This window comes from Rattus norvegicus, chromosome 1 (genome assembly GCF_021556685.1).
Source record: "Rattus norvegicus strain SHRSP/BbbUtx chromosome 1, alternate assembly SHRSP_T2T, whole genome shotgun sequence".
Taxonomy (NCBI): domain Eukaryota; kingdom Metazoa; phylum Chordata; class Mammalia; order Rodentia; family Muridae; genus Rattus; species Rattus norvegicus.
The window spans coordinates 175,403,594-175,428,554 of record NC_141534.1 but is presented as its reverse complement, the minus strand read 5'-3'; the positions used below and the strand labels follow the sequence as shown (position 1 = coordinate 175,428,554).

The following is a 24,961-nucleotide window of genomic DNA, read 5'->3' as shown; positions in this document are numbered from 1 at the left end:
CCCAATCTGTTGGTTGCTGTTTTGTCCTAATGACAGTGTCCTTTGCCTTACAGAAGCTTTGCAGCTTTATCAGATCCCTTTTGTTGATTTTTGATCTTAGAGCATAAGCTATTGGATTGGTATTGTATTAAGGATATTTTCCTCATGCCCATGTGTTTGAGATTTTTCCCCACTTTGTCTTCTATTAGTTTGAGTGTATCTGGTATGATGTGGAGGTCCTTGATCCACTTGGTCTTATGCTTTGTACAGGGTGATAAGAATGGTTCGATTTGCATCCTTCTACTTGCTGACCTCCAGTTGAACCAGAACCATTTATTGGAAAGGCTATCTTGTTTTCTTTGGATGGTTTTGGCTCCTTTGTCAAAAATCAAGTGACCATAGGTGTGTGGGTTAATTTCTGGGTCTTCAATTCTATTCCACTTGTCTATCTTCCTGTTTCTGTACCAATACCATACAGTTTTTATCACTATTTCTCTGTAATACTGTTTGAGGTCAGGGATGGTGATTCCCCCAGAAATCCTTTTACTGTTTAGCTATCTTGGGTTTTTCACTATTCCAGATGAATTTGCAAATTGTTCTTTCTAACTCTATGATGAATTGGATTGGAATTTTGATGGGGATTGCATTGAATCTTTAGATTGCTTTTGGTAAAATGGCCATTTTTACTATATTAATCCTGCCAATCCCAGAGCATGGGATAATTTTCAATCTTTTGAGATCTTTTTCAATTTCTTTCTTCAGAGACTTGAAGTGCTTATCATACAGATCTTTCACTTGCTTGGTTAAAGCCACACAGAGGTATTTTATATTATTAGGACTATTATGAAGTGTGTTGTTTCCCTAATTTCTTTCTCAGCCTGTTTATCTTTTGTTCAGAGGAAGGCTACTGATTTGTTTGAGTGAATTTTATACCCTGCCACATTGCTGAAGTTGTTTATCAGGCTATGAAATTCTCTGGTGGACCTTCTGGGGTCACCTAAGTATACTATCATATCATCTACAAATAGTGATATTTTGACTTCTTCCTTTCCAATTTGTATTGCTTTGACCTCCTTTTGTTGTCTGATTTCTCTTGCTAGGACTTTGAGAACTATATTGAATAAGTTGGGGTAGAGTGGGCAGCCATTTCTAGTCTTTGATTTTAGTGGGATTATTTTGAGTTTCTCTCCACTTCATATAATGTTAGCTACTAGTTTGTTGTATATGGCTTTTTCTATTTTTAGCTATGGGCCTTAATTCCTGTTCTTTTCAGGACTTTCATCATGGAGGAGTGTTGAACTTTGTCAAATGCTTTCTCAGAATCTAATGATTTGATCATGTGTTTTTTAATCATTGAGTTTGCATATACAGTGGATTACATTGATGGTTTTCTGTATATTGAACCATCCCTACATACCTGGGATCAATCATACTTGATCAAGATAAATGATCATTTTCGTGTGTTTTTGGATTGTGTTTGCAAGATTTTTTTGAGTATTTTTGCATCAATATTCTTAAGGAAAATTGATCTGAAGTTATCTTTCTTTGTTAGGTCTTTGTGTGGTTCAGCTACAAGAGTAATTGTGGCTTTATAGAAGAAATTTGGTAGTGCTCTGTCTGCTTCTATTTTGTGAAATTGTTTGCACATTATTGGTATGAGGTCTTATATGAAGGTCTGATAGAATTCTGCACTAGACCGACCTGGTCCTGGGCTCTTTTTGGTTGGGAGACTTTTAATGACTGCTTCTCTTTCTTTAGGAGTTATGGGGTTGTTTAAATTCTTTATCTGTTCCTGATTTCACTTTGATACCTAGTATTTGTCTAGAAAATTTTCCATTTCCTCCAGATTTTCTAGTTTTGTTGAATATAAGCTTTTGTAGTAGGATCTGATGATTTTTTTGAATTTCCTCTGATTCTGTTGTCATGTCTTCCTTTTCATTTCTGATTTTGTTAATTTGGACATACTCTCTGTGCCCTATTTAGTCTGGCTAAGTGTTTTTCTATCTTGTTGATTTTCTCAAAGAACAAGATTTTGGTTCTGTTGATTCTTTGTGTAGTCCTTTTTGTTTCTACTTGGTAGATTTCAGTCCTGAGTTTATTTCCTTCCTTGTACTCCTCCTGGGTATATTTGCTTCTTTTTGTTCCAGAGCTTTTAGGTGTGCTGTCAAGTTAATGATGTTTGCTCTCTCCTGTTTCTATCTGCAGTCACAGAGAGCTATGTGTTTTCCTCTTAGCACAGCTTTCATTGTGTCCCATAAGTTTGGGTATGTTGTACCTTCATTTTCATTAAATTCTCAGAAGTCTTTAATTTCTTACTTTATTTCTTCCTTGACTAAGTTTTCATTGAATAGAGCATTGTTAAACTTCCATGTATATGTGGGAATTCTTTCCTTATAGTTGCTATTTAAGACCAGCCTTAGTTTGTGGTGGTCTGATAGGATATATGGGACTATTTGTATCTTTCTGTATCTGTTGAGGCCTGTTTTGTGACCAATTATATGGTCAAATTTGGAGAAGGTATCATGAGGTGTTAAGAAGAAGGTATATCCTTTTGTTTTAGGATAGAATATTCTATAAATATCTGTTAAGTTCATTTGGTTCACGACTTCTCTTAGTCTGTCTATGTTTCAGTTTAATTTCTGTTTCCATGATCTGTCTATTGATGAGAGTATTGAAAACTCCTAGTCTTATTGTTTGAGGTGCAATGTGTGCTTTGAGCTTTAGTAAGGTTTCTTTTATGTATGTAGGTGCCCTTGTATTTGGGGCATAGATATTTAGGATTGAGATTTCATCTTGGTGGATTTTTCCTTTGTTGAATATGAGGTGTCTTTCCTTATCTTTTTTGATGACTTTTTGTTGAAAGTTGATTTTATTTGATATTAGAATGGCTACTCCAGCTTGCTTCGTCAGACCATTTGATTGGAAATTGGTTTTCCAGCCTTCTACTCTGAGGTGGTGTCTGTCTTTGTCTCTGAGATATGTTCCTGTATGCAACAAAATGCTGGGTCATCTTTATATATCCAGTCTGTTATTCTGTGTCTTTTTATTGGGGAATTGAGTCCATTGATTTTTAGGAATATTAAGGAATAGTGATTGCTGCTTCCTGTTATTTTTGTATTTGGAGGTGGGATTATGTTTGTGTGTGTCTCTTCTTTTGGTTTTGTTGCAAAAAGATTACTTTCTTATTTTTTCTAGGGTGTAGCTTGCCTTCTTGTGTTGGGATTTGTTTATTTTCCTTTGTATGACTAAATTTGTAGAAAAATATTCTGTGAATTTGGTTTTGTCATGGAATATCTTTGTTTCTCCCTCAATGTTAATTGTTAGTTTTGCTGGACCCAGTAGCCTGGGCTGGCATTTGTGTTCTCTTAGGGTCTGTATGACATCTGTCCAGGATCTTCTGGCTTTCATAATCTCTGGTGAGAAGTCTGGTTTATTTTTCATAGGTCTGCCTTTATATGTTACTTGATCTTTTTCCCTTACTGCTTTTAATATTCTTTCTTTGTTTTGTGCATTTGGTGTTTTGCCTATTATGTGACAGGAGGAGTTTCTTTTCCGGTCCAATCTATTTGGAGTTCTGTAGGCTTCCTATATATTTATGGGCATCTCTTTCTTTAGGTTAGGGAAGTTTTCTTCTATGGTTTTGTTGAAGATATTCACTGGCCCTTCAAGTTGGAAGTCTTCACTTTCTTCTATACCTATTATTCTTAGGTTTGATATTCTCATTGTGTCCTGGATTTCCTGTTTTTTTGAGGGGGGGCTAGGAGTTTTTCTGTTTTACATTATCTTTGACAGTTGTGTTGATGTTTTCTATGGTATCTTCTGCTCCTGAGATTCTGTCTTCTATCTCTTGTATTCTGTTGGTGATGCTCACATCTATGACTCCTCATCTCTCCCCTAGGTTTTCTATCTGCAGGACTATCTCCCTTTGTGCTTTCTTTATTGTTTCTATTTCTATGTTTAACTCCTGGATGGTTTTGTTCATTTTCTTCTCCTGTTTGGTTGTTTTTTCAAGTAGCTCTTTAAGGGATTTTTGTGTTTCCTCTTTAAGGGCTTTTGTTGTTTACATGTGTTGTACTCTATTTCCTTAAAGGAGTTATTTATGACCTTCTTCAAGTCCTCCGTTATCATGATAAAATGTGATTTTAAATCTAGATCTTGCTTTTTCTGGTGTGTTTGGATACCCAGTATTTGCTTTGGTGGGAGAATTGGTCTCCTATGATGCCAAGCAGTCTTTGTTTCTGTTGCTTGGGTTCCTGCACTTACCACTTGCTATCAGGTTGTCACTGGTGTTAACTTGTCTTGCTGTTTCCTATGGTGGCTTGACCGTCCTGTGGGTCTGTGTGTCAGCACTCCTAGAGACCTGTTTTCCTGTTTTCTTTCAGCCAGTTATGGGAATACAGTATTCTGTTCTCAGGCAAGTAGTCATTCCCATGGGCTGGCTTTTAGCTCTCTGTGTAGGCAAGAACTGGAAGGTTTCTGCCCCTACTTCTCCTAGGTCCCTGTGCACAGTGGCCACAGATAGCACAAGATGTTGTAAAGAAAGCAATCTCCTCTGTTTTCACAGGAGTGTGTGCATCTGATGGTCTAGTTCCCCCAACCTCCACTGGATTAGAATGCAGGGAGCTGATTGTCCACTTCCACTCAGATCCAGGCACAGAGCTGGACCTCAGGGCTCATGCAGCTGACTGCTTCTATGTTCCTGTGTCCAGTGGCACTATGCAGTTTCCTCTTGGGCCAAGGATGTGGACAAAGGTGGGCAGAAGTGGCAGTCTGTCCTGCCTTGCAGTCTCAAGATTGCCCACACTTCTGGGTGTTCAGCTCTCTCCCCCACGGGATTTAGGAGCAGGGAGTTGTGGGCTGGGATCAGCGAGGTTTGGCCAAAGCCAGTAACCAGAAGTTCCTAGTCCCAGAGGACTTCTGCCTTTGTGTGTCCTGAGTCCACCAGGCAGGTCACTTGGAGCAGAGAAGTTGGTCTTACCTCTGCTCTCAGGCATGTAGTTGCTCCTGGGTCCTGGTTTTCAGCTCTCTGTGAGGGCAGAAACCCTGTACCCCACTTTTAACTGGGTTATTTCCATTGTTTGTGTCTAACTTGGATTCTCTGAAAATTTTGTAAATTAGCCCTCTGTCAGATATAGGGATGTTGAAGATCTTTTCCCAATCTTTAGGCTGCCCATTTGTCTTAATTGACAGTGTTCTTTGCCTTATAAAATATTTGTAGTTTCATGAGGTCCCATTTATCATTTGTTGATTTAGAATATGGACATTAAGTCAAAGTTAAACACTGAAAATAACACATATGTCATGCATCCTCTTCTGAACATATTTATGACAAATCTTTCCCTAAACTAAACATTTAAATTTTTTCCTTTCTTTTATTAGTGAATGCTGTATCACTAGCCTCAATATGGCACCACCCATCAATCACTAATTAGGAAAATGCTCTACAGAATGGCCTACATCCCAATCTTATGTAGACATTATCAAGGTGTCATCTTATGTTATTGTGTTTTGAGTGATGGAGAATAAAAGTTTTAAGGTTACATAGGGAATATATTTTCTTTTAAAAACATTAAAATCCCCAAGAAAAACATCTACATAGTCATTCCTTCTTTTTTTTGTTATTGTTAAACTTTGGTAAAAATGTGCCTTCATAAAAGTAAATCAGCAAATTTCTGATCACTAAAGAACATCTAAGTCACAGAATGGCATCTTTTCTTCTCTTGATATGGTGAGATGTTTCCCTAACCACATCTTGGTATTTGTGCAGCATTTATGTATGTATACAGTGTTTAGTCCTTAGTATGCACATCTCATGCTTCATGCAGTAGTCAATTTAAGTAAAGATGAGCTTTCAGTTAAAGTGCTTAATTACTTTGAGATAAATTTATTCATATAATTCTGATTGAAAAATTATTAGCAAATCTTAGAGATATAGAATGTAAGAGACTTCAACCAATCTCTCAATTAACTTGACTGATACAGAGATGCAGAGATTTGGGTGCTGCTTAATTTAGTGATTAAGGAATTCAAACTAGGACTTGAAGATTGAAGAAATACTGCTGAAAATAAATTAGAAAGTATGATCCTGGTTTAGACTTTTGGGCCAAAGCCAAGTATACTATGTGTCTTGCTCAGTTAAAAATTTTAAAAGATCTTATAATAAAACACATATTAATATTAAGCTGAGGTTAACTAACATTTTTATTATTGAAGACAAAGATAATTATTAAAAAGTTATAGTATTTGATGAAAAGTTATTCATAGAGACAACAATTGACATGTAAACAGCAAATGCATAATTAAAGCACAAAAATTTTAAATCATTAAATAGAAAATTAGACTGATTCAGGATAATGATTTTTTAGTATTAATGACACTATCAAAATTAGGTGGAAAACACTAAAAATTTACAATTTCAGAGGCATCAAAGAAATATATTATTCAAAAGATATGGCAGAAATTCACAGTATATCCCAGGACTATAACAATCCAAGAACTCTGAATCACTAAATCTTCATCTCTACAGGCATGAGAGAACCTAAATTATCCCCAATAAGATGTCTTTAAGGACCAGCTTTGGTATTGAGTTCAACAGGTTTCTAAGTAGGAAGAGTCAGTAGATGAGGGAGAATATGAGTGAGGTATGGACTTGGCTGGATGAGGTATCAAATGAAGAATCCTTCTGATATCACAAGTTTTCTAGTACCTGTAACTCTGTTTTCACTTTTAGATTTCTATAATGCAGAAGATTTCTTTCAGGTTAAGATCTTATGTAGCACTTCCACTCTTATTCAAAGTATTCCAAATAATTCTCCAATTTCAAATATAAAGGCTTCATTCAAAAGAAACATAACTTATATGAGAGAACTGTGTTTATAGCCTCAGAGAATGGTGACTGATGAAAAGATAAAACAATGAGAAATTTGCTAAATATCGCCACATTAGAGTGAATCCACTGTTTTTAAGATGATCTTGTTAATAAAGTGATAAAATTTATGTCTAAAAATCATAAATACAGTTTTAAATTTCCATAGTATACCATCCATTCATTTGGAAGTTCAGAGCTTATTACACTGTTTAAAATTGCAGGTATGATGTCTACCAGTGTGCGTCAGCCATCAATTTTTTCATAGCCTCTTTAACATCCTTGTTTCTGAGGCTATAGATGATGGGGTTCAACATTGGGATTACCACTGTGTAGAATACAGACACCACCTTGTTTTGGTCTGTGGAGTAACTGGATTTGGGCATCACATAAATGAATGTGATGGTTCCATAGAACAGAGTGACAGCAGTGAGGTGGGAGGTGCAGGTTGAGAAGGCCTTCTGGCGGCCCTCAGGGGACCGCATCTTCAGGATTGATACAAGGATGTAAACGTAAGACAGTGCGATGATAAACACAGTTACCACAATGATTGAGCCTGAAGAGATTGCTGGAATGACTTCAGAAGAAAATCCATGAGAACATGAAATCTTCAACAGTGGTGAATAGTCACAAAAAAAGTGATTAACTTTATTTGGTCTACAAAAAGACAGATTTAATAAACATCCAGTAAATGTCCAAGCATTCACACATCCACCTAGGTAGGAAGCTCCCACTAGGAGAATACAAACTGTGGAGGACATCTGTGTGGCATAGAGCAGAGGTGAGCAGATAGCTACATAGCGGTCATAGGCCATGGCAGCCAGCAGGAAGCACTCAGCTGACCCAAATGTCACTACAGAGCAGAGTTGAGCCACACAGCCAGCCACAAGGATAAATGTTTCTTTCCTGAGAAAGCCCTTCAGCATGATGGGTGTGACTGATGAGGAGTACCCAATGTCTACAAATGCCAAATGGCTGAGGAAAAGGTACATGGGCGTGTGAAGCTGAGGACTTCTTCTGATTAGCATGATTATGCTCATATTGCCCATTAAGGTGACAGAGTAGATTATTAGAAACACAACAAATAATATAGCACGGACTGTAGCATCCTCTGTAAACCCCAAAAGAATCAACTCTGTTACCACTGTGTAGTTTCCAGGTTCCATCTATAATACGAATACTGCCATTGAAAGGAAAACAGTCAACTATTAGAAGAGAATACAGTATTTTCACTTACTGTTTTTGCAGAAGCTATATAATGTAAATGACAGAAATACAGATACTATGTATAAATTTCAGAAAAATGTTTCATGTACCATCTTAGATAAGTACTAAAATAGTAAACATTAATTAATCTATGGGAATTAAAAATTAATATTTCTCTTTTTAGCACATCATTCATGCCTCATGTTGTTAATTTACATTCCAATGAAGAATAAAAACAACTGAAACTGAACAACTAATTTTTTTCAAGAATTCAGTGAAGAAAACTGCATTTACATTTACACACACACACACACACACACACACACACACACACACACACACACGCACGCACACACACTGGCCCTGAATAGTGTATACTATGATAATTAAACCATTACATTTTCATTTTGTTTAAAATGATCAGTTTATTTTCCCTGCAAAAAACCATGTTTTGTGGCAGTTTTATCCAAATATTTCATTTACTTTGACCACATTCACCTCTATTCATTTCTCCTGTTTATTTACTCTTCTTCACATTAGTCCCTTTTCACTTCCTAAATATTCTATCATCTATATCCATGTCATGTATAATAAGAGTATATTATAATAAGTACTCTTATAATAAGAGTATATGTGAATTGACTGAAGAATAGCAAGCCACATTATGAACTTGGTATATTCCTGTGTCTGAACTCCAGTATATTACTATTCTTTTACAGTGTAGACATATGAAATTTATAGGTGAAACTTAACCTTTTAAAGAAAACATATGTATGTAATGGTATCAAAGCTGAAATAAACATTATATGACATGGATTCAACATGTTATACAGAAATGTCATGACTGGTATAGCAACACAGACTGAAGATAAAGATCTGACTTTGTGACTGAAAATTTATGGTACCCTGGAAAAGTTACATACACTATACAATACTTATCACTGCTTTATTTTAAAACATGCCATATTGTGATATTTTAATTTGAAATTGATAGTATATATTATGCCATGTGTTGATTATAGAAACAATCAAATGTGCAGCTACTTATTTTCTTTTTAAATGTTTATAATTTCAATTAATAAAATGACAAATAAAAACTCCTGTATCAATAGAAAAGGAAAATTATTACCTGTGTGTGGTTCAGCCTCAGAGTCAAACAATCAAGTATTCCTAATGTAAACCAAGACTATGTTTTATAAGAAACAGTGTCTTATGGGAAAGAATCCCTTGAGTATCCACCTTGCTTGTTAAAATTCCACTGAAAACCCATCAGGACTGAAAATTGGAGTTACTCATATTCATACAAATTCATGTTATCTACTAGCGTCTATCGATTAAGCTTTTTGTGGATCAGCTTCATGAAAACTTCAGTGATTGATAAACATCCTTCTAGCAGTATTGAATATGCCCTGAATGCACAAGAACACAGTACAGTGGAAGTGCTTCTAGCTAAATGTTGAAAGATTAATGGAAAAAGGTGCATTTTATGTGTCCCTAAGTGGTATTATCCATATTTTTAAATTGATTGTGTGGGAAAAATCACACAGCATAGTAGCAGATAATACCATAGAGATTCTATGTGTATTCCACACCTTAGTACAAAATCACAAGTGTAGTGACACAGAATAAGAGTAGAGTCAAGTCACAGACCATCATGAGATGCTTATGCTGTAAATTAAAACCACGGGAATCAATTTCTATTCTTAATTATCTCATTTATCTCTCACAACATATGTCTTCTGTATCTCATATTTTTGTCTCTTTAAATGGTTATCATTATATAACACTTTCTATAAATATACCTAGTCATCTTTGTCCTGAGTTCTGTACTGTCAAATATTCATGTGACAATTTCTATTTTTCTTTAATTAATGTTTACAGTGACATTGGTTCTTTTTTGTATATATACTTATTGTTGCATATGTGCAATTTTTATTGTATATTTTTTATTTACATTTCAAACATTATTTCCTTTCTTGATTTCCCATCCATAATTCCCTATACCATACCCTTCCTCTTTTCTATAAGGGTATTCCCCCTCCCCAAACTAACAGTCCCCTATCCTGGAGTTTCCAGTCTTGGCACAAGCAATTGCTTCTCCTCCTATTGGTGTCCACCAAGGTCATCATCTGCTACATATGTAGCTATAGCCATGGGTTTGTCCATGTGTAGTCTTTGGGTAGCAGTTTAGTCCCTGGTAGCTCTGGTTGTTTGGGATTGTTTTTATGGATTTGCAAAGTCCTTCAGCTCCTTCAATCCTTTCTCTATCTCCTATAATGGGGTCCCCATTCTCATTTCAATGGTTACCTGCTAGTATTGACCTATATGTTTATCATGCTCTGGTGGAGCCTCTCAGGAGATACATATATCAGGCTCCTGTCAGCATGCACTTCCTTCCTGACAGCAGCAATATTGTTTGGGTTTAGTGACTATATTTATATGGGCTGCATCCCCAGGTGGGGCAGGCTCTGAATGTCCATTCCTTCAGTCTCTGCTCCTAACTTTGCCTCCATATCTCCTATGAATATTTTTGTTCCCCCCTTTAAGAAAAGCTGAAGCATCCACACTTTTATCGTCCTTCTTCTTGAGCTTCCTGTGGTCTGTGGATTATATCGTTGGGTAATCCGAGCTTTTGGACTAATATCCTCTTATCAGTGAATGCATACTATGTGTGGTTTTCTTTGGGGGGGGATGGGTTATTCAGGATATTTTCTTGTTCCATCCTTTTGCATTTGAATTTCATGATGTCATTGTCTTTGATAGCTGAGTAGTATTTCATTTTGCAGATAGACCTCATTTTCTGTATGCATTCCTTTGCTGAAGGGCATTTGGGTTTTTTCCAGCTTCTGTCTGTTATAAATAAGGCTGCTATGAACATAATGGAGCATGTATCTTTGTTGTGTGTTGGAGCATCTTTTTGGTATATGCTGAGGAGTGGTATAGCTAGGTCCTCATGTAGTGCAATATCCAATTTTCTGACAAATCTCCAGATTGATTTCCAGAGTGGTTGTACCAGTTTGCAATTCCACCAACAATGGAGGAGTGTTCCTTTTTCTCCACATCCTTGCCAGTATCTGTTATCACCAGAGTTTTTGATACTCACCATTTTGCTTTGACTGCTCTGAGGTGGAATCTCAGGGTTGTTTTGATTGCAATTTCCTGGTGACTAAGATTGTTGATTATTTCTTTAGTTGCTTCTCAGCCATTTGATATTCTTCAGCAGAGAATTTTGTTTAGCTCTGTACCCCATTTTGTAATAGGGTTAAATGGCTCACTGGAGTCTAACTTCTTGAGTTCTTTGTATATTTTCGATATTAGCCCTCTATGAGGTGTAGCATTGGTAAAGATATTTTCCCAATGTGTTGGTTGCTGTTTTGTCCTAATGACAGTGTCCTTTGTCTTGTAGAAGCTTTGCAGTTTTATGAGGTCCCATTTGTTGATTCCTGCTCTTAGAGCATAAGCCATTGGTGTTCTGTTCAGGAAATTTTCCCCAGCGCCTATTTGTTCAATGCTCTTCTCCACTTTTTCTTCTGTTAGTTTGAGTGTATCTGGTTTTATATGGAGGTCCTTGATCCACTTGGACTTAAGATTTGTACAGGGAAATAAGTATCAATCAACTTGCATTATTCTCCATGCTTATCTTCAGTTCAATCAGGACCATTTGTTGAAAATGCTATTTTAACCCATGTCATTACAATGCTTAGGTTTCCCCCCTCCCAAATCTACACATACTTAGCCATCTCTAAACACTCCACATAGTGCTCTAGAAAGAATAGGGAGAAAGAGATATTAAAATGAGAAGTTTCTATTTTAGGAAAGCTAACCCTGGAAATAAAAATCCGTGGTGTAACCAGCCAATCTTGCTAATAGAACTGAAGAGATTAGGCCTGCAGGGATGGTTCAGTAGGTAAAAATGCCTGACACTTATAGCTGACAACCTGATTTCATTCCTCCAAATACCTAGCAAAGGCTTGATGAAACAATGTGCCTCTGTATTCATAATGCTTCTCTGATGAAATGAAAGCAGAGTGAGAAGGATCCTCTGGAAACTTGATACCAATTAACCTGTCATGCACAGTGGGACAGAAATTAAAAGAAACCGTGCTTTAAAATAAGTTGGAAAGAGATAACAGACTCCTGGAATGAGTTCCTCTGACTTCTATATGTGCTCTACATCCATCTACATACACACACACACACACACACACACACACACACACACACACACACGGAAAGAGAGGGAGAGAGAGAGAGAGAGAGAGGCAGAGAGACACAGAGAGACACAGAGAGACACAGAGAGACACAGAGAAGGAAAGAGCAAAAACAAAAAAACAAAAAACAAACAAAAAAACAAAAATGACACATGAAGCAACAAACAAAACCAAGGAAAATACTATACCCCTCAATTTGACTTCATGGTTATTTTCATGAAATTATCCTTCAGACTAGTTTTACTCTCTAAATGATGAGTTCTTTGTCTTTGGCTACTTCTATATATGTCTGTCTTTAATTTTAAAAGTTTTCTCAGGAGAGGAGGATATGGGTCCTGAGTCTACTGGCTTCTTGAGTGTCCCAGAAAAATAAATCCCCACACTGGTAACAGAAAAATGCTTAAAAATAGAGTGATAGCTCTACTATGCAATTTTTGTGTGTGTATAGCAAATTTGATTTAGAGACCGTGCTTATGAAATGCTTAGTGTGGAGCATTGTATGTCTAGGAATTATCCTGAAAAGGATATGAGAGCATACAAGCTTCTTGACCCTCACAGAAAAGATACACAGGGGAAAATGAAGATGTCATGGGAGGGACAGATTGGATTTGAAGAAGAGTAAGGGGTTGAGGATAATGTGATAAAACTGGCTCAAAATCCCTGTATCCTGGGAGATGCTAAAATGAAATGGTAATGGCATTGCATATTTTCTCCCACATCTAGAAATGTCCAATAAAATTTCTGGTGTTAGTGTTATCCTTACCTTGCCTTTAATCAGTATTTGTTTTTTCCTAAGTGTATTTATTCAGTGTGCATTTAATCAATACTGATTTTGTATAAACCCCTGTAGTGCATTTGAACATCCAGGCAATTTACTGACAATTTTGATGTCTGGTAAGGAAAATATGGTGGTTTGGATGAGGTATATCCCATACTCTTGGAAATGTGATTGCTTGGTTTCTAGTTGGTAGCACAGTTTAGGAGGCTTAGTATTATGTTCTTATTGGAATGGGCACAAAATTGAATAATTTAGGTGTTAAATTCAAAGTGTGAAACTCAGCTTCCAGTTGCAGCTATTGTGACCCTACTCACAATATTCTTAACCCTCTGGAACTGTAAGTCAAAATGAAACTTTCTAAAAGTTAAAAAATGTTTTATCTGGATATAACTTTCTCTGTTCTTCTTTTATAAAAAGTTGTGCATAGCTTTATGAATTTGTAACTAATAGGACCTAGAGGGTTATCTCAGTGTTGGCCTCTGTGTATGTTTCTATTGCTTTTTGTTAGAATGTTACTAACTGTACTGCTTCTGCTGTTCACTGTGTAACTGGAAATCATATATATATATATATATATATATATATATATATATATATATATATATATGTTAGGATGTTTACATTACTTTGACTGCTGCATCATCACCTGGATGTCATTGTTCTCTCTTTTTGCAGCAACATTTGTTGTAGTAAATCTCTGACCAAAACCCTATAGAAGCCATAGTCCACCACTGAGGTAGAAACTCAAAGATGGAAACCTGAAGGCAAGAAAAGAAGCTGAGACGGTGGATGAAGAGTGCTTACTGGTTTGCCTTTCATAGTATGCTCAGCCTGATTTCTTATACCTTACTAATCCACCTGCTCATTGACGGCACCACCCACAGTGGATAGGATCTTCCTTTCCATGTTAATTTTTCATTGAGGAATACTTAGCAGAAATATTCTCAGGTCAGTCTGTTCTCAACTGCTCTCCTGTCTTCCCAGATAACTTTTGCTTGTGCCAAATTGACAAAAATATTCTAATCTTCACATCATCTCAGTGGCCTGCAGGATGATAGAGGGCTCGTTTCCCCAGTATAACTGTTGGCTTAGGCAGACAGTAGAAATAAGGATAGGGTAAATCAGTTCCCTATCTATTAATCCACTGAAAGTGAGTGAATACAAGAGTGTTTACTCATTCATTTGTGTTTGTGTGAATTATGACAAGTGTTGTCCAAGAAGCTTCTGCTCTCGATGATCACTACTCTCTAAGGTCACTGTTTCACCATTTATTTTAGGATCCTCAGGCATACTGCTTTGATGGCTGGGCCTGGCTGGGGTTCTGATTGGGAAGCTCCACATTTTATTCAGTGAATTAAAACATGACACTGTACTATTCCTTCAGGCCCAATTTAACTAAGGAGTTCATCTTCTTTTAAAAATAATGAGTATGAAAAGTATCTAGCTTAACATATTAAAGATGTTTGTTGGTTGAATACAATCCAGCATTAAAGTTCAGAGGTGGAAGCCTTTATGTTTAAGATGGAAATAGCTTATTCAAAGCAATGTATACAAAATTATTCTCTTCAAGTTAGGGACCTACAAAGCTGATCATTTCCCTCATCTGGGAGAGGTCCTTAATGGATGGCAAATGTATGTGCATATGACCTTTTTCTTAGTCTGTAGAGACTGTTTACATGCTCTTCAACATATTTACAAGCACTGGAATCAAGATTCTAGACAGAGAAAACATTTTTCCAGTAATTAATAGTTTTCATTTAGTAAGACTTACTATTCAATTCTAGAAATGTCCTAGAAGTACGTGAAAATTAGAGTACAGAGATAGAGAGAGTGATTTTAATGACCTAGGTGAAACATCTAGTTATTAATCTTCTATGAGATGTAGAGCTGACAGATACTTTCTCTTGCTTTCTGTGCTTCCTCTGTGCTTGAGTTATAGTTTCTTTCATGTGCAGAATTTTTTAACTTTATAAGCTAAAGAAATTATAAAAGTCTTCAGCAAATTGTGCTGGGAAAATGGATATTCATATGAATAAGAATGAAATTAGACCCATATTTATCACCTGGGCAAAAATGAACTCCAAATGGAACAGAAATCTCAAGTGAACCCTAAACCTCTGAAACTGCTAAAAGAAAGTATTGGAAGTTTTCTGCAAGAAATAAATACAACAGAAAGCTTTCCAGAAAGAACTCCATTGGCTCATGAATTAATGCCAATAATTGACAAGCCGGACTTCATAAAGTTAAAAAGTTCTGTAGGCAAAGGAAACCATGAGTGTGGTGCAGAGAAAGCTGAGAAAGTAGGATAAAATCTTTTAAACATATCTGATAGAAGATTAGTAACCTGTATATACAAGGAATTAAAAATACAACAATCAAGAGAAAAACAATCCAAAAAGTTAGAAACATACAAAAGAATATAATTTATTTAGGTTTTTAGTTGTTGATGGCACACATAATCTGATGTAGAATTTGGACCATAGAAATAAAATGTTAGTGAGTGGTGCTATTAATTAGGCTTCCCTGGAGAAAAAAACCTATAAACACACACACACACACACACACACACACACATATGTATGTATGTATGTATGTATGTATGTATGTATGTATGTATATAGATGTATACAGAGACACATAATCATACACACCATCTCTCCTGACAGATTTCTATGAGATTGTTTCCTATAATTCACATACATGAGGAGAAACAGAGAGATGATTAGAGCATATATATATATATATACATACATATATATATATTGCCTTTGACTATGAAAGACCCATCCCCATCCAAATGATACGACCACAATAAAAATATCTCCAACATTATTTTTGTCTATGCTACTTTTTCTCTAATATACTTAGTTCTAACTAGAGTAACTATATACATTTAAGGGTAGCTGCTACTGAAAATGTATACAGATTTAAAAATTTATAAAGTCAATATTTCAACGCAGCACAGTACTTTAAAACATGAGTGATATTGAAGTAAATTTTTTAATATCTGATTGTAATCTGGAATTTTGTATCTAATGAAATGTATTACTGCTTATGAATATATAATTTATTTTGTGATGTATGAATACTCACGGTATATTTACTATCAAATTTCAAGTCTGGTCATATAACATAACATTACTTCAACTATCAATATTCAGTTTCTTTTAATACAATGTCTATGGCATATCATTACTATTTAGTCTGTGACAAACAGATTAGCAGACATGTCTAAGAAAATTGTTTTTTACTAAGCTGTTTCTTCAGAGCAGTTTTAATCTCATTGTTCCTAAGGCTATAGATTAGGGGGTTCAACATGGGAATTACTACCATGTAAAACACAGACAACACCTTGTTTTGGTCTGTGGAGTAGCTGGACTTTGGCATCACATAAATAAATGTAACAGTTCCATAGAACACAGTGACTGCTGCGAGGTGGGAGGTGCAGGTGGAGAAGGCCTTGTGTCGACCCTCAGTGGAGCGCATCTTCAGGATGGTGATGATGATGTAGGTGTAGGAAATGGCTATGACCAACACTGTGATCACAATGATAGAGCCAGCAGAAAATGAATCAATAATTAGGAGGACATCATTATCAGAACAGGAGAGTTCAACTAAAGGAGAAAAATCACAGAAAAAGTGATTGACTTTATTTGGTCCACAGAAGAGAAAAGAAAAGTAGGAAAGTGTAAAAGAAGAAGCATTAAGAAATCCTCCTACATAAGATCCTACAAGCAACCGGATACAGACTTGTGTGGACATTTTGGTTGAATAAAGCAGTGGGTTGCAGATTGCCATGAAGCGATCATAAGCCATGGCAGCCAGAAGAAATGATTCAGTTGATCCAAAGAAAGCAGCTGAGCCAAGCTGGATGGCACATCCAAGGTAAGAAATTGTGTTTCTCTCCAGCAGGAAGTTGATGAGCATATTGGGTGTGACAGAAGATGAAATGCCTATGTCAACAGAAGCCAAGTGGCTGAGAAAGAAGTACATGGGGTGATGGAGCTGGGAAGAGACTCTGATGAGAAGGATGGTGCTGAGGTTCCCAGACACAGTCACCAGGTAGATGCACAGGATGATGGTGAAAAGGACGACTCTAAGAACTGGGTCATCTGTTAAACCAAGTAAAATGAACTCTGTCACTGCAGTGTGGTTCCCATCCTCCAGGAAAGCCATGGAACAGTGTATGTGCTGCTAGATTAAGGATGGAATGGAGACATTATAGGAAGGGATTTATAAATATGCAGGTGCATATGTGGTAACACATAGAAAGTATTACAAATAAATGCATCAATCAAAACATAATTGGAGTAATACATTGAACACCCATGAATAATCATGTGAACTGACTAATAAATTTTAATGTGAAATTCTAGAATTTCTTTTAAAGAATGCATTTTCAATTTATGTTTATAATAAAACTCATCTAATTGTATTTAAAACTTTGGATGTAAACTGTGCAGCTGATGAAAATAACAAATGGTATCACATGTACAAGAAAGGATTAAAATTTACAGATGTAAAATTTTTTAATGATCTCTACTAAATTTAATACATTTTAAGATGTTCAATTGCATTTTCAACGGAATGTTATTGAGTCCCTCATTAATTCAAATGTAAACTTGATGGAATGTGTTATTTGAAATTGTTAGGTAACTTAGTGGTCATTAAGTAGCACTAGTGTGAGGACATAAACTGAAGCCTGAGTGAATTCGTTCCACTTTAATTACACTGTGCTTGAAAAGTGTCAGTAAGATGCAGAGCACATGAACACATGGTGAGAGAGGCAACAGGCCAGCTTTCAAAACAAGAAGTCCTTAGTTAGGGAAAAGGTTCCTCAAGTCTGTCAACTACCTGATTGTTTTAAGACTAATATTTATAATGACAGCTACAATTTCTTACAAGAACTAGGGGAGGGGGAAAATAATTCACACTCAAATTACAAATGTGAGTACCTGTACTAAACTTATTAAACTCTTGGTAATTAAACTACTGCTTTATCAAGTCATTTCCTCTATAAGTCTAATCTCTTGTAAATACGTGATACTATTTCTAATAATATTAGTATGTGTTTATTCATATATTTACCAAGTCCTTTCCTAATATAATGATTTTTTTCTAGCCTAATAAAATGAAATGAAATGTGATTGCTTATAGAGGACAAGTGTAAGTATTCAACCTGAAATCTTATGTTTATCTAGGTTCACCCAGCTAATATCAGGCTAATTCCCATGTCTTGAGATTTTCAGGCCTATATGATTGAGTTTTTTCATGGTGTCAATAACTTGTGATCTTAGAGCATTTGATCAGTAACCAAGTCTGTATTTTCATGAGACATTTTCATGAAATTATTACTCTATGTCAAGACTAGTGAATTCATCAGCATTTTATTTTCTTGAGTGCTCATCTTACATGTCACTAGAGATCATGTGGTTTTCTCCTCTTCTAAGTGTTTGGATAAATAAGAAATATCTGAGAATTATATTCTATGCATAATTTTTCACAGGGATTTTACTTAAAATATAAGTTGATTCAGTTATTTTTTCTTGATTATAACTGTTTTCTTTCCCAACTACAACATACATACGTATATGTGTGTGTATGTATACATATTTTCAAAGACCAAAGTATTGTTCAATGATACAAGAAGCCAGGACACTTACCTTTTGAAATAAGGATTCATTTTAAAGTAATAAAGTCACAATAATTATAACTTGATTTTATAATGTGCTCTCTATCTTCCACAATCATTCTTTTACCATTGAGACTAAGTCTCTGAGCTGTCTCAGGATTCACATATGAATCAAATTCCCAGGGAGCATTATCTCAGGTGAAAAAGGCACTTATTATACATGAAAACAAATGTCAAGGAGTTAATCTGAACTCTTTTATTTTGATTTGTGAATTGGCTCAGTATTATTTGATAATTATTAAAAGTATGTGATAACAAAATTGTCTCAGGTAAGTATTGGTTCTAGGTTCATTTTTTGTTTCATGTTGGTGGATACTGAGATAAAAATACAACTTTGGCTATTTCTTTTAACATTTTTTCATTCGTGTAAGTTTTTTTGTAGCTAGTAATGTTAAGACTCTTCATTACGAACCTTAAGGAATATGTGGAGGGAGGAGAGTAAAGTCAATTTAAAGGATATAAAATACTTATATGTAAAATGTAAATAAAAATATCCAATAAAAATATTATATATAGAAAAGTGTGAATGAAAAAACCTGTGAATAAAAAAGCACATGGCTGATCCTCAAGTAAGAATTGGTATCTCACAATTCATACCACAAAGAGATTTTGGTTTCCATTTTTGGGGGAGGATGATAGAAACACTCACTGATCTTTAGTTTGAAAACCTGGTCTGACTTATTCTAATCTTAATTTCATGGAACCATTCTATATTTTATGCCTCCTGATGTAAGCAGCTGGCCACTGAAGAAATAAAGAAATTTCAATACTCTTCTGCCCAATCATTAATGTATGTTGTCCAATTTTTTGAGTATAGTGATTCTTAAAATTCAAAAACCATTCCAGGAACAATGAAAAAATATGGACACAATTTTATCTCATCCTTCTTCTAGAGAGTCATGGAACTCTTAGGCAGGCTTCTCTGTCTCACAGGCACTGGAAATATAGTCTAAATATAAACAAAAATGCTTTTCAAAGAGAAAAGTCTGCTGTAAATGCTGCCTTTGTAAACTTTTAAGTTATGAAGCTCTGTGTGATTTAATTCAACATTTTATGTTACAGTGTACATTTCACTTGTCCCTTACATTTTCAGTTAATGTTATGTATGTTGATCAATTTTCATATCTTAAATTCTAGTGGGTTTTTCTTTTTTGCACACTGCCATTGCTTCTCTGTTTAGTATTCCTGATTTCCATTTAGTGAGTCAATATTTTTATCTGTGTTTGACAGGAATAATTGAAACTTGTTTATATATTTGGTCAGTTAGGCCTGTTGTAGCACTTGGTCCTGACTGTACTAGAGCCAAGTTCAAGACTGAGATTCCTTTTCCCACAGTGGCACCAATCTGTGTAAGAGTTGCTTTCCTGTAGTTTCCCTAGATTTGCTAATATATGTGATTTCTTTTGATAAGATCTTCCCAAAGATATGTATGTGCTTATGATTCTTGCCTCTCTAATTCCCCATCTCATTTTAATTGTAACTCAATTTTATAGCATTTTTTAATTGTCAAAATCTGTCATTGGAAAGAAAAGTGTATTTATTTCTGTTGGGTTATGTGTAGAGGCAGGGGATTTCCCGTCTCTTACTTTTATGTGAATTCCAGGAAATGAACTAAAGTCATCAGTGTTTTGTGCTAAGGGCTTTACTCTGCTAACTCACCCCACTGACATAAAATATAATAAATTTTAAATCGAATTTCCTAAGTTGTCACTTTTTGAGATGTTTCCAGAATGCCTATTATGTAAGATATAATTTAATGTTGAAGATACAATTAACATTTTATCTTTTGTTCCAGTTTGGTACACCATAGGGCTGATACAGCGAACAGTTAAAGTGAACAGTTCTGTCATTATTTCAACAGAAGCCTCAATGTATATGAAAACAATAGTACACTCACAAAAGTATCATATATAGAGATATATGCATTATGTTATATGAGTGACCTCACATTCTGCAATCTTTTCTCAGGCATAGGTTCTCAGTGAGAAAAGTACACTCTCAACCCTTTCCCTGTGCACATCAACCTAACACACATGATCTTGGGTTTTGTTGATCTTTGTTTTATCAAACCTCTTCTGATGGTCTACATCACTTACCTTTTAACTTTATTGTCAAGATAAAGATAAAGATATGAGTGATCCAAAATTCCACTTTTGCCAGTTTTTATTTGTAACTACTTCCATTGTTCTAAACTAACATCTGAAATGTGAGATTCATTGTAAAGACTCTAGAATGTGTGAAAATGTGAGTGAATGAGTAAAAACATCAATGCTTTGGTTCTATCAGCAAGAAGGTGGAATTTGTTTCTGGAACATTAAAGTAGAGGGGAAAGAGGGGTAAGCATGATCATTACCCACATGTGAAGGTTGATTTAATCTCTCCTAAGAGCAGTCAAACTTGAAAGGAGATATAGCTATGTCTGCTCACATGTGCACATGATCATAAGTGGCTTGTCCATAAATACTTTCTAAAATTTCCTTTTCATGGCCTCACTGTTGAAATTATAGCATTAGTTCTCTTTAGAGAAACTTTTGTTGTATTCTTAATTTGTTTACCTTGTGGTCCCAATTTTTCCCCTTGGTCCTGGAAAGCTGAAGAATATGTCTAAATCTAAAGTAAGTAATTAATTTTTGAAGCTGACAAGAAATCAGATTAATGAGGAATGGATTTCTTGTTCTTTTATGTGTATCTAACAATGCGATTGTACTACCACCCAACACCACACATCAGACTTTAAAAATACACAAAACCCTTATCTCATATATAATATTTCTATAAAAATAATTTCTACCATCTACATCCTACTTTCTCTCCATCATTTCTTTTACACTGTGCAGAATAACTATAGTTGTCAGACTTATCAGACAATAAGTTGTTGAAACACATACCCTGAAGTCCTAGTGATAGGTGGTATTAAGGTTTCCGTTGCTAAAACAAGAAGATAAATTATCAACTGGCGCTGAAAATCAAGGAAAATTTTTAGCAGACTGTTTTTGAAATCTCTGACTCTTCTTAATTGATTCCATTGTTGTATACCTGAGGTTGTATATTACCAGAGGAACTCACGTTCAAGAAAACAATCTTTACATTATGTACAATATCAAGTAAAACAATATTTTGAGTCCCCATATCTACTTTATGGCATGCCTCTGGTAAACTAAGGATTCAAGCTTTGTGATTCTTGCCTTTCCCAACAGCATTAGAGAACAGACCTTAACAAACACACAAGGGTTTGTATACAATTAAAATGCAATTTCTAACAAATTTGAATATAAAATATTTGAAAAAAATGGAAAATGTCACAATATTTTCAGCATATTATGTTTTACATGAATCACCTTATTCTGTTAATTAAATTATTTAATTTTATTAAAGGTAATTTACAAAGACCCTTTTATTTCTTTCATTATTTGAAAGTTAAACTCTGACATTTATTAGAAATTTTCAAGTTTGGTAATAATATATCAACAGAATTTTCCACCACAGAAACTCAACCTTTATTACTATATCCATATTTTTGCTGTAACAAGTCTGACAATGTAACAGATATTTCTAAGAAAACCTTTTCCTACCAAGTTGTCTCTTCAGAGCACTCTTAATCTCATTACTCCTCAGGCTGTAGATGAGGGGGTTCATCATGGGGATCACCACCATGTAGAATACAGATAACACCTTGTTCTGGTCTGTGGAGTAGTTGGACTTGGGGGTCACATAGATGAATGTAATGGTTCCATAGAACAGAGTGACTGCGGTGAGGTGGGAGGTGCAGGTTGAGAAGGCCTTTTGGCGGCCCTCAGTGGAGTGCATCTTCAGGATGGTGATGAGGATGTAAATATAGGAGACAGCAATAACAATCACTGTGATTAAAATGATAATGCCAACAGTAATAGTGGCAAGAATAATGGAGACACTGTCATCAGAACAGGAGAGTTCAACTAAAGGAGTAAAATCACAGAAAAAGTGATTGATTTTATTTGGTCCACAGAAGAAGAAAGAAAAGAATGAAAAGGTAAATGAGGAGGCATTAAGAAAACCACTTATGTATGCTACTACAAGTAACTGTACACAGACTTGTGTTGACATTTTGGTTGGATAAAGTAGTGGGCTACAGATTGCCACAAAGCGATCATATGCCATGGCAGCTAGAACAAAGCACTCAACTCCCCCAAAGAAAGCACCTGAACCAAGCTGGATGCCGCATCCTAGGTATGAAATGGTATTTTTTTCCACCAAAAAGTTGACAAGCATATTGGGTGTGACAGAAGATGAGTAGCCAATGTCAGCTGAAGCCAAGTGGCTGAGAAAGAAGTACATGGGGTGATGGAGCTGGGAGGAGACTCTGATGAGAAGGATGGTGCTGAGGTTCCCAGACACAGTCACCAGGTAGATGCACAGGATGATGGTGAAAAGGACGACTCTAAGAACTGGGTCATCTGTTAATCCCAATAAAATGAACTCTGTCACTGCAGTGTGGTTCCCATCCTCCAGAAAAGCCATGGAGCAGTGTAGCTGATGGTAGATGAAGGCTATTATTGTGATATTAGAGGTAGATTTATGAGTAGATGATCTCAAATTTATTAATGCAAACATGGGGTATCACAAATAATTTTATCATTTAAGGTGAATTGACAGTTCTATCTAACAAAATTTTAGTCAGGTCTCTAGGAGTACATATGATTTTGTGCATAAATGTGACTTAAAGTAGTAAACTTCTTCAAATAATATATGTTATCATTTAATTCTGTAAAGTAAAATATACTTGTGTGGCTTTATGAGTAAGGTTTCAAAATATGAGTCATATAAACAAAAGAAGTTATTGTAAATACCACAAGATATAAAGTCTACAACCTCTAAATTTTATGATAAAGACTTATAATGACTAACCTTACAGATGGTACTAAGCACCAGGATAAGACATAGGATTTTATATAATTCGTTAATTTTTCCCAGTATTAAGTAGTTTAATTATTCTATTTCTTTGAGAATATTTAGTTTGTAATTGGTGAATAGCTGAAGACTATATAAGAAATCTAGACTGAGGATATGAGCTGCAGATAAACCGTATTTGATCTAACTTTTAGTAATTATATATGTAAAAGTCACAGTAAAGTTGAAAGCACAGGCAAATTTAGGATGTAAAGCAGCTATGCGGTTAATATACTAAAAACAAATTTCCATCATACAAAATTCATATTATATGTTAGTGAACCAAATCTACACCAGGATAAATATTCTCTCTAGAACTTGGGAAACTAGAAAGGAATCTGTGTTTTCTAAATGGAATGTGATGGAATGAAGTCACATGGTTTCCTACACTGTACATAGGTGAGGAAAACACTCAATGTAAAATGTTAAGTTTAAACTTGTTCATCCAGCTCAGGATCACATAAAGTCTTACTCTAAGATTTTCAACATTGTACCTTCTGATTGTCTAAAATATTTGCTGCCAGTCATACTAGAACCTTCAGTCAATAAGCAAGCGAGTATCTCTACAAGAAATCATGCAAAGTACTCGGTCAAAGCATTTTAAAAATAGTGACTCAGGAAAATGTTATTGATAATGCTGGATTCTAGATTCATCAGTGGCCAAATAAATAAGGAACATCTAACAGTGGAGATTAACTGGATGTTCACAGGAATTTGAATATGGAAATAGAAGCTGATTCAGTTAGGGTTTTTTGGTTCAGTTTATTGCCTATCCCACCAAACATGTGTGTCCACTAAAGCATGTAAGTTTGGATAAATTTTCAAAGAATGAATTATTCTCTAATGATAAAGATCAAATAAAAAGGCAAATTTACCCAAAAAACTCAAAACTTACCTCTTCCAAACAGAATTCATTGCAAAGTAATAAGGTCAAGGTTATTTTGCTTTTGTAGCTGTACAGCTGATTCCTGCTGTCATTGTTTGTAATTGAGGATAATTCCCTGCTAAAAAACTAATTAAAGTGTGAATTCAAGTCACTGGAGATCATTATCTCACTCCCAATTCATTACACACACACACACACACACACACACACACACACACACACACACAGAGAGAGAGAGAGAGAGAGAGAGAGAGAGAGAGAGAGAGAGAGAGAGAGAGAGAGAGACTTTTCAAGGAGTTTGTCAGTCTCTGGGTTTTTTTTTTCTTAAGTAAGAATGAACATGCTTCATATGATAGTTATTCAAAGAATATGATAGAGTTATGTCAGGTGAGATTCAAGCATTATCCCTTGGGCTCAC

At 35.4% G+C, this 24,961-nt stretch overlaps 2 protein-coding genes and 1 pseudogene across 3 annotated transcripts; all 3 read right to left on the bottom strand.

Annotated features, from left to right (window-relative positions):
* On the bottom strand, positions 6,978-8,110 carry Or5p80-ps1 (olfactory receptor family 5 subfamily P member 80, pseudogene 1; annotated as a pseudogene).
* Positions 16,271-17,215, bottom strand: Or5p79 (olfactory receptor family 5 subfamily P member 79). The gene is given in 1 exon segment (NM_001000230.1): positions 16,271-17,215. A coding segment is annotated over 1 exon segment (945 nt).
* Positions 17,216-22,283: 5,068 nt separating this feature from the next.
* Or5p78 (olfactory receptor family 5 subfamily P member 78) lies at positions 22,284-24,302 on the bottom strand. 2 transcript variants are annotated; one of them, XM_087579214.1, is made up of 2 exons: positions 24,237-24,302; positions 22,284-23,213 (listed from the first exon to the last, which is right to left on the bottom strand). In XM_087579214.1, the coding sequence occupies exon 2, from the start codon at positions 23,043-23,045 to the stop codon at positions 22,284-22,286; it is 762 nt and encodes a 253-aa protein (XP_087435340.1). In that variant the 5' UTR covers positions 23,046-23,213; positions 24,237-24,302.
* Positions 24,303-24,961: the final 659 nt, after the last annotated feature.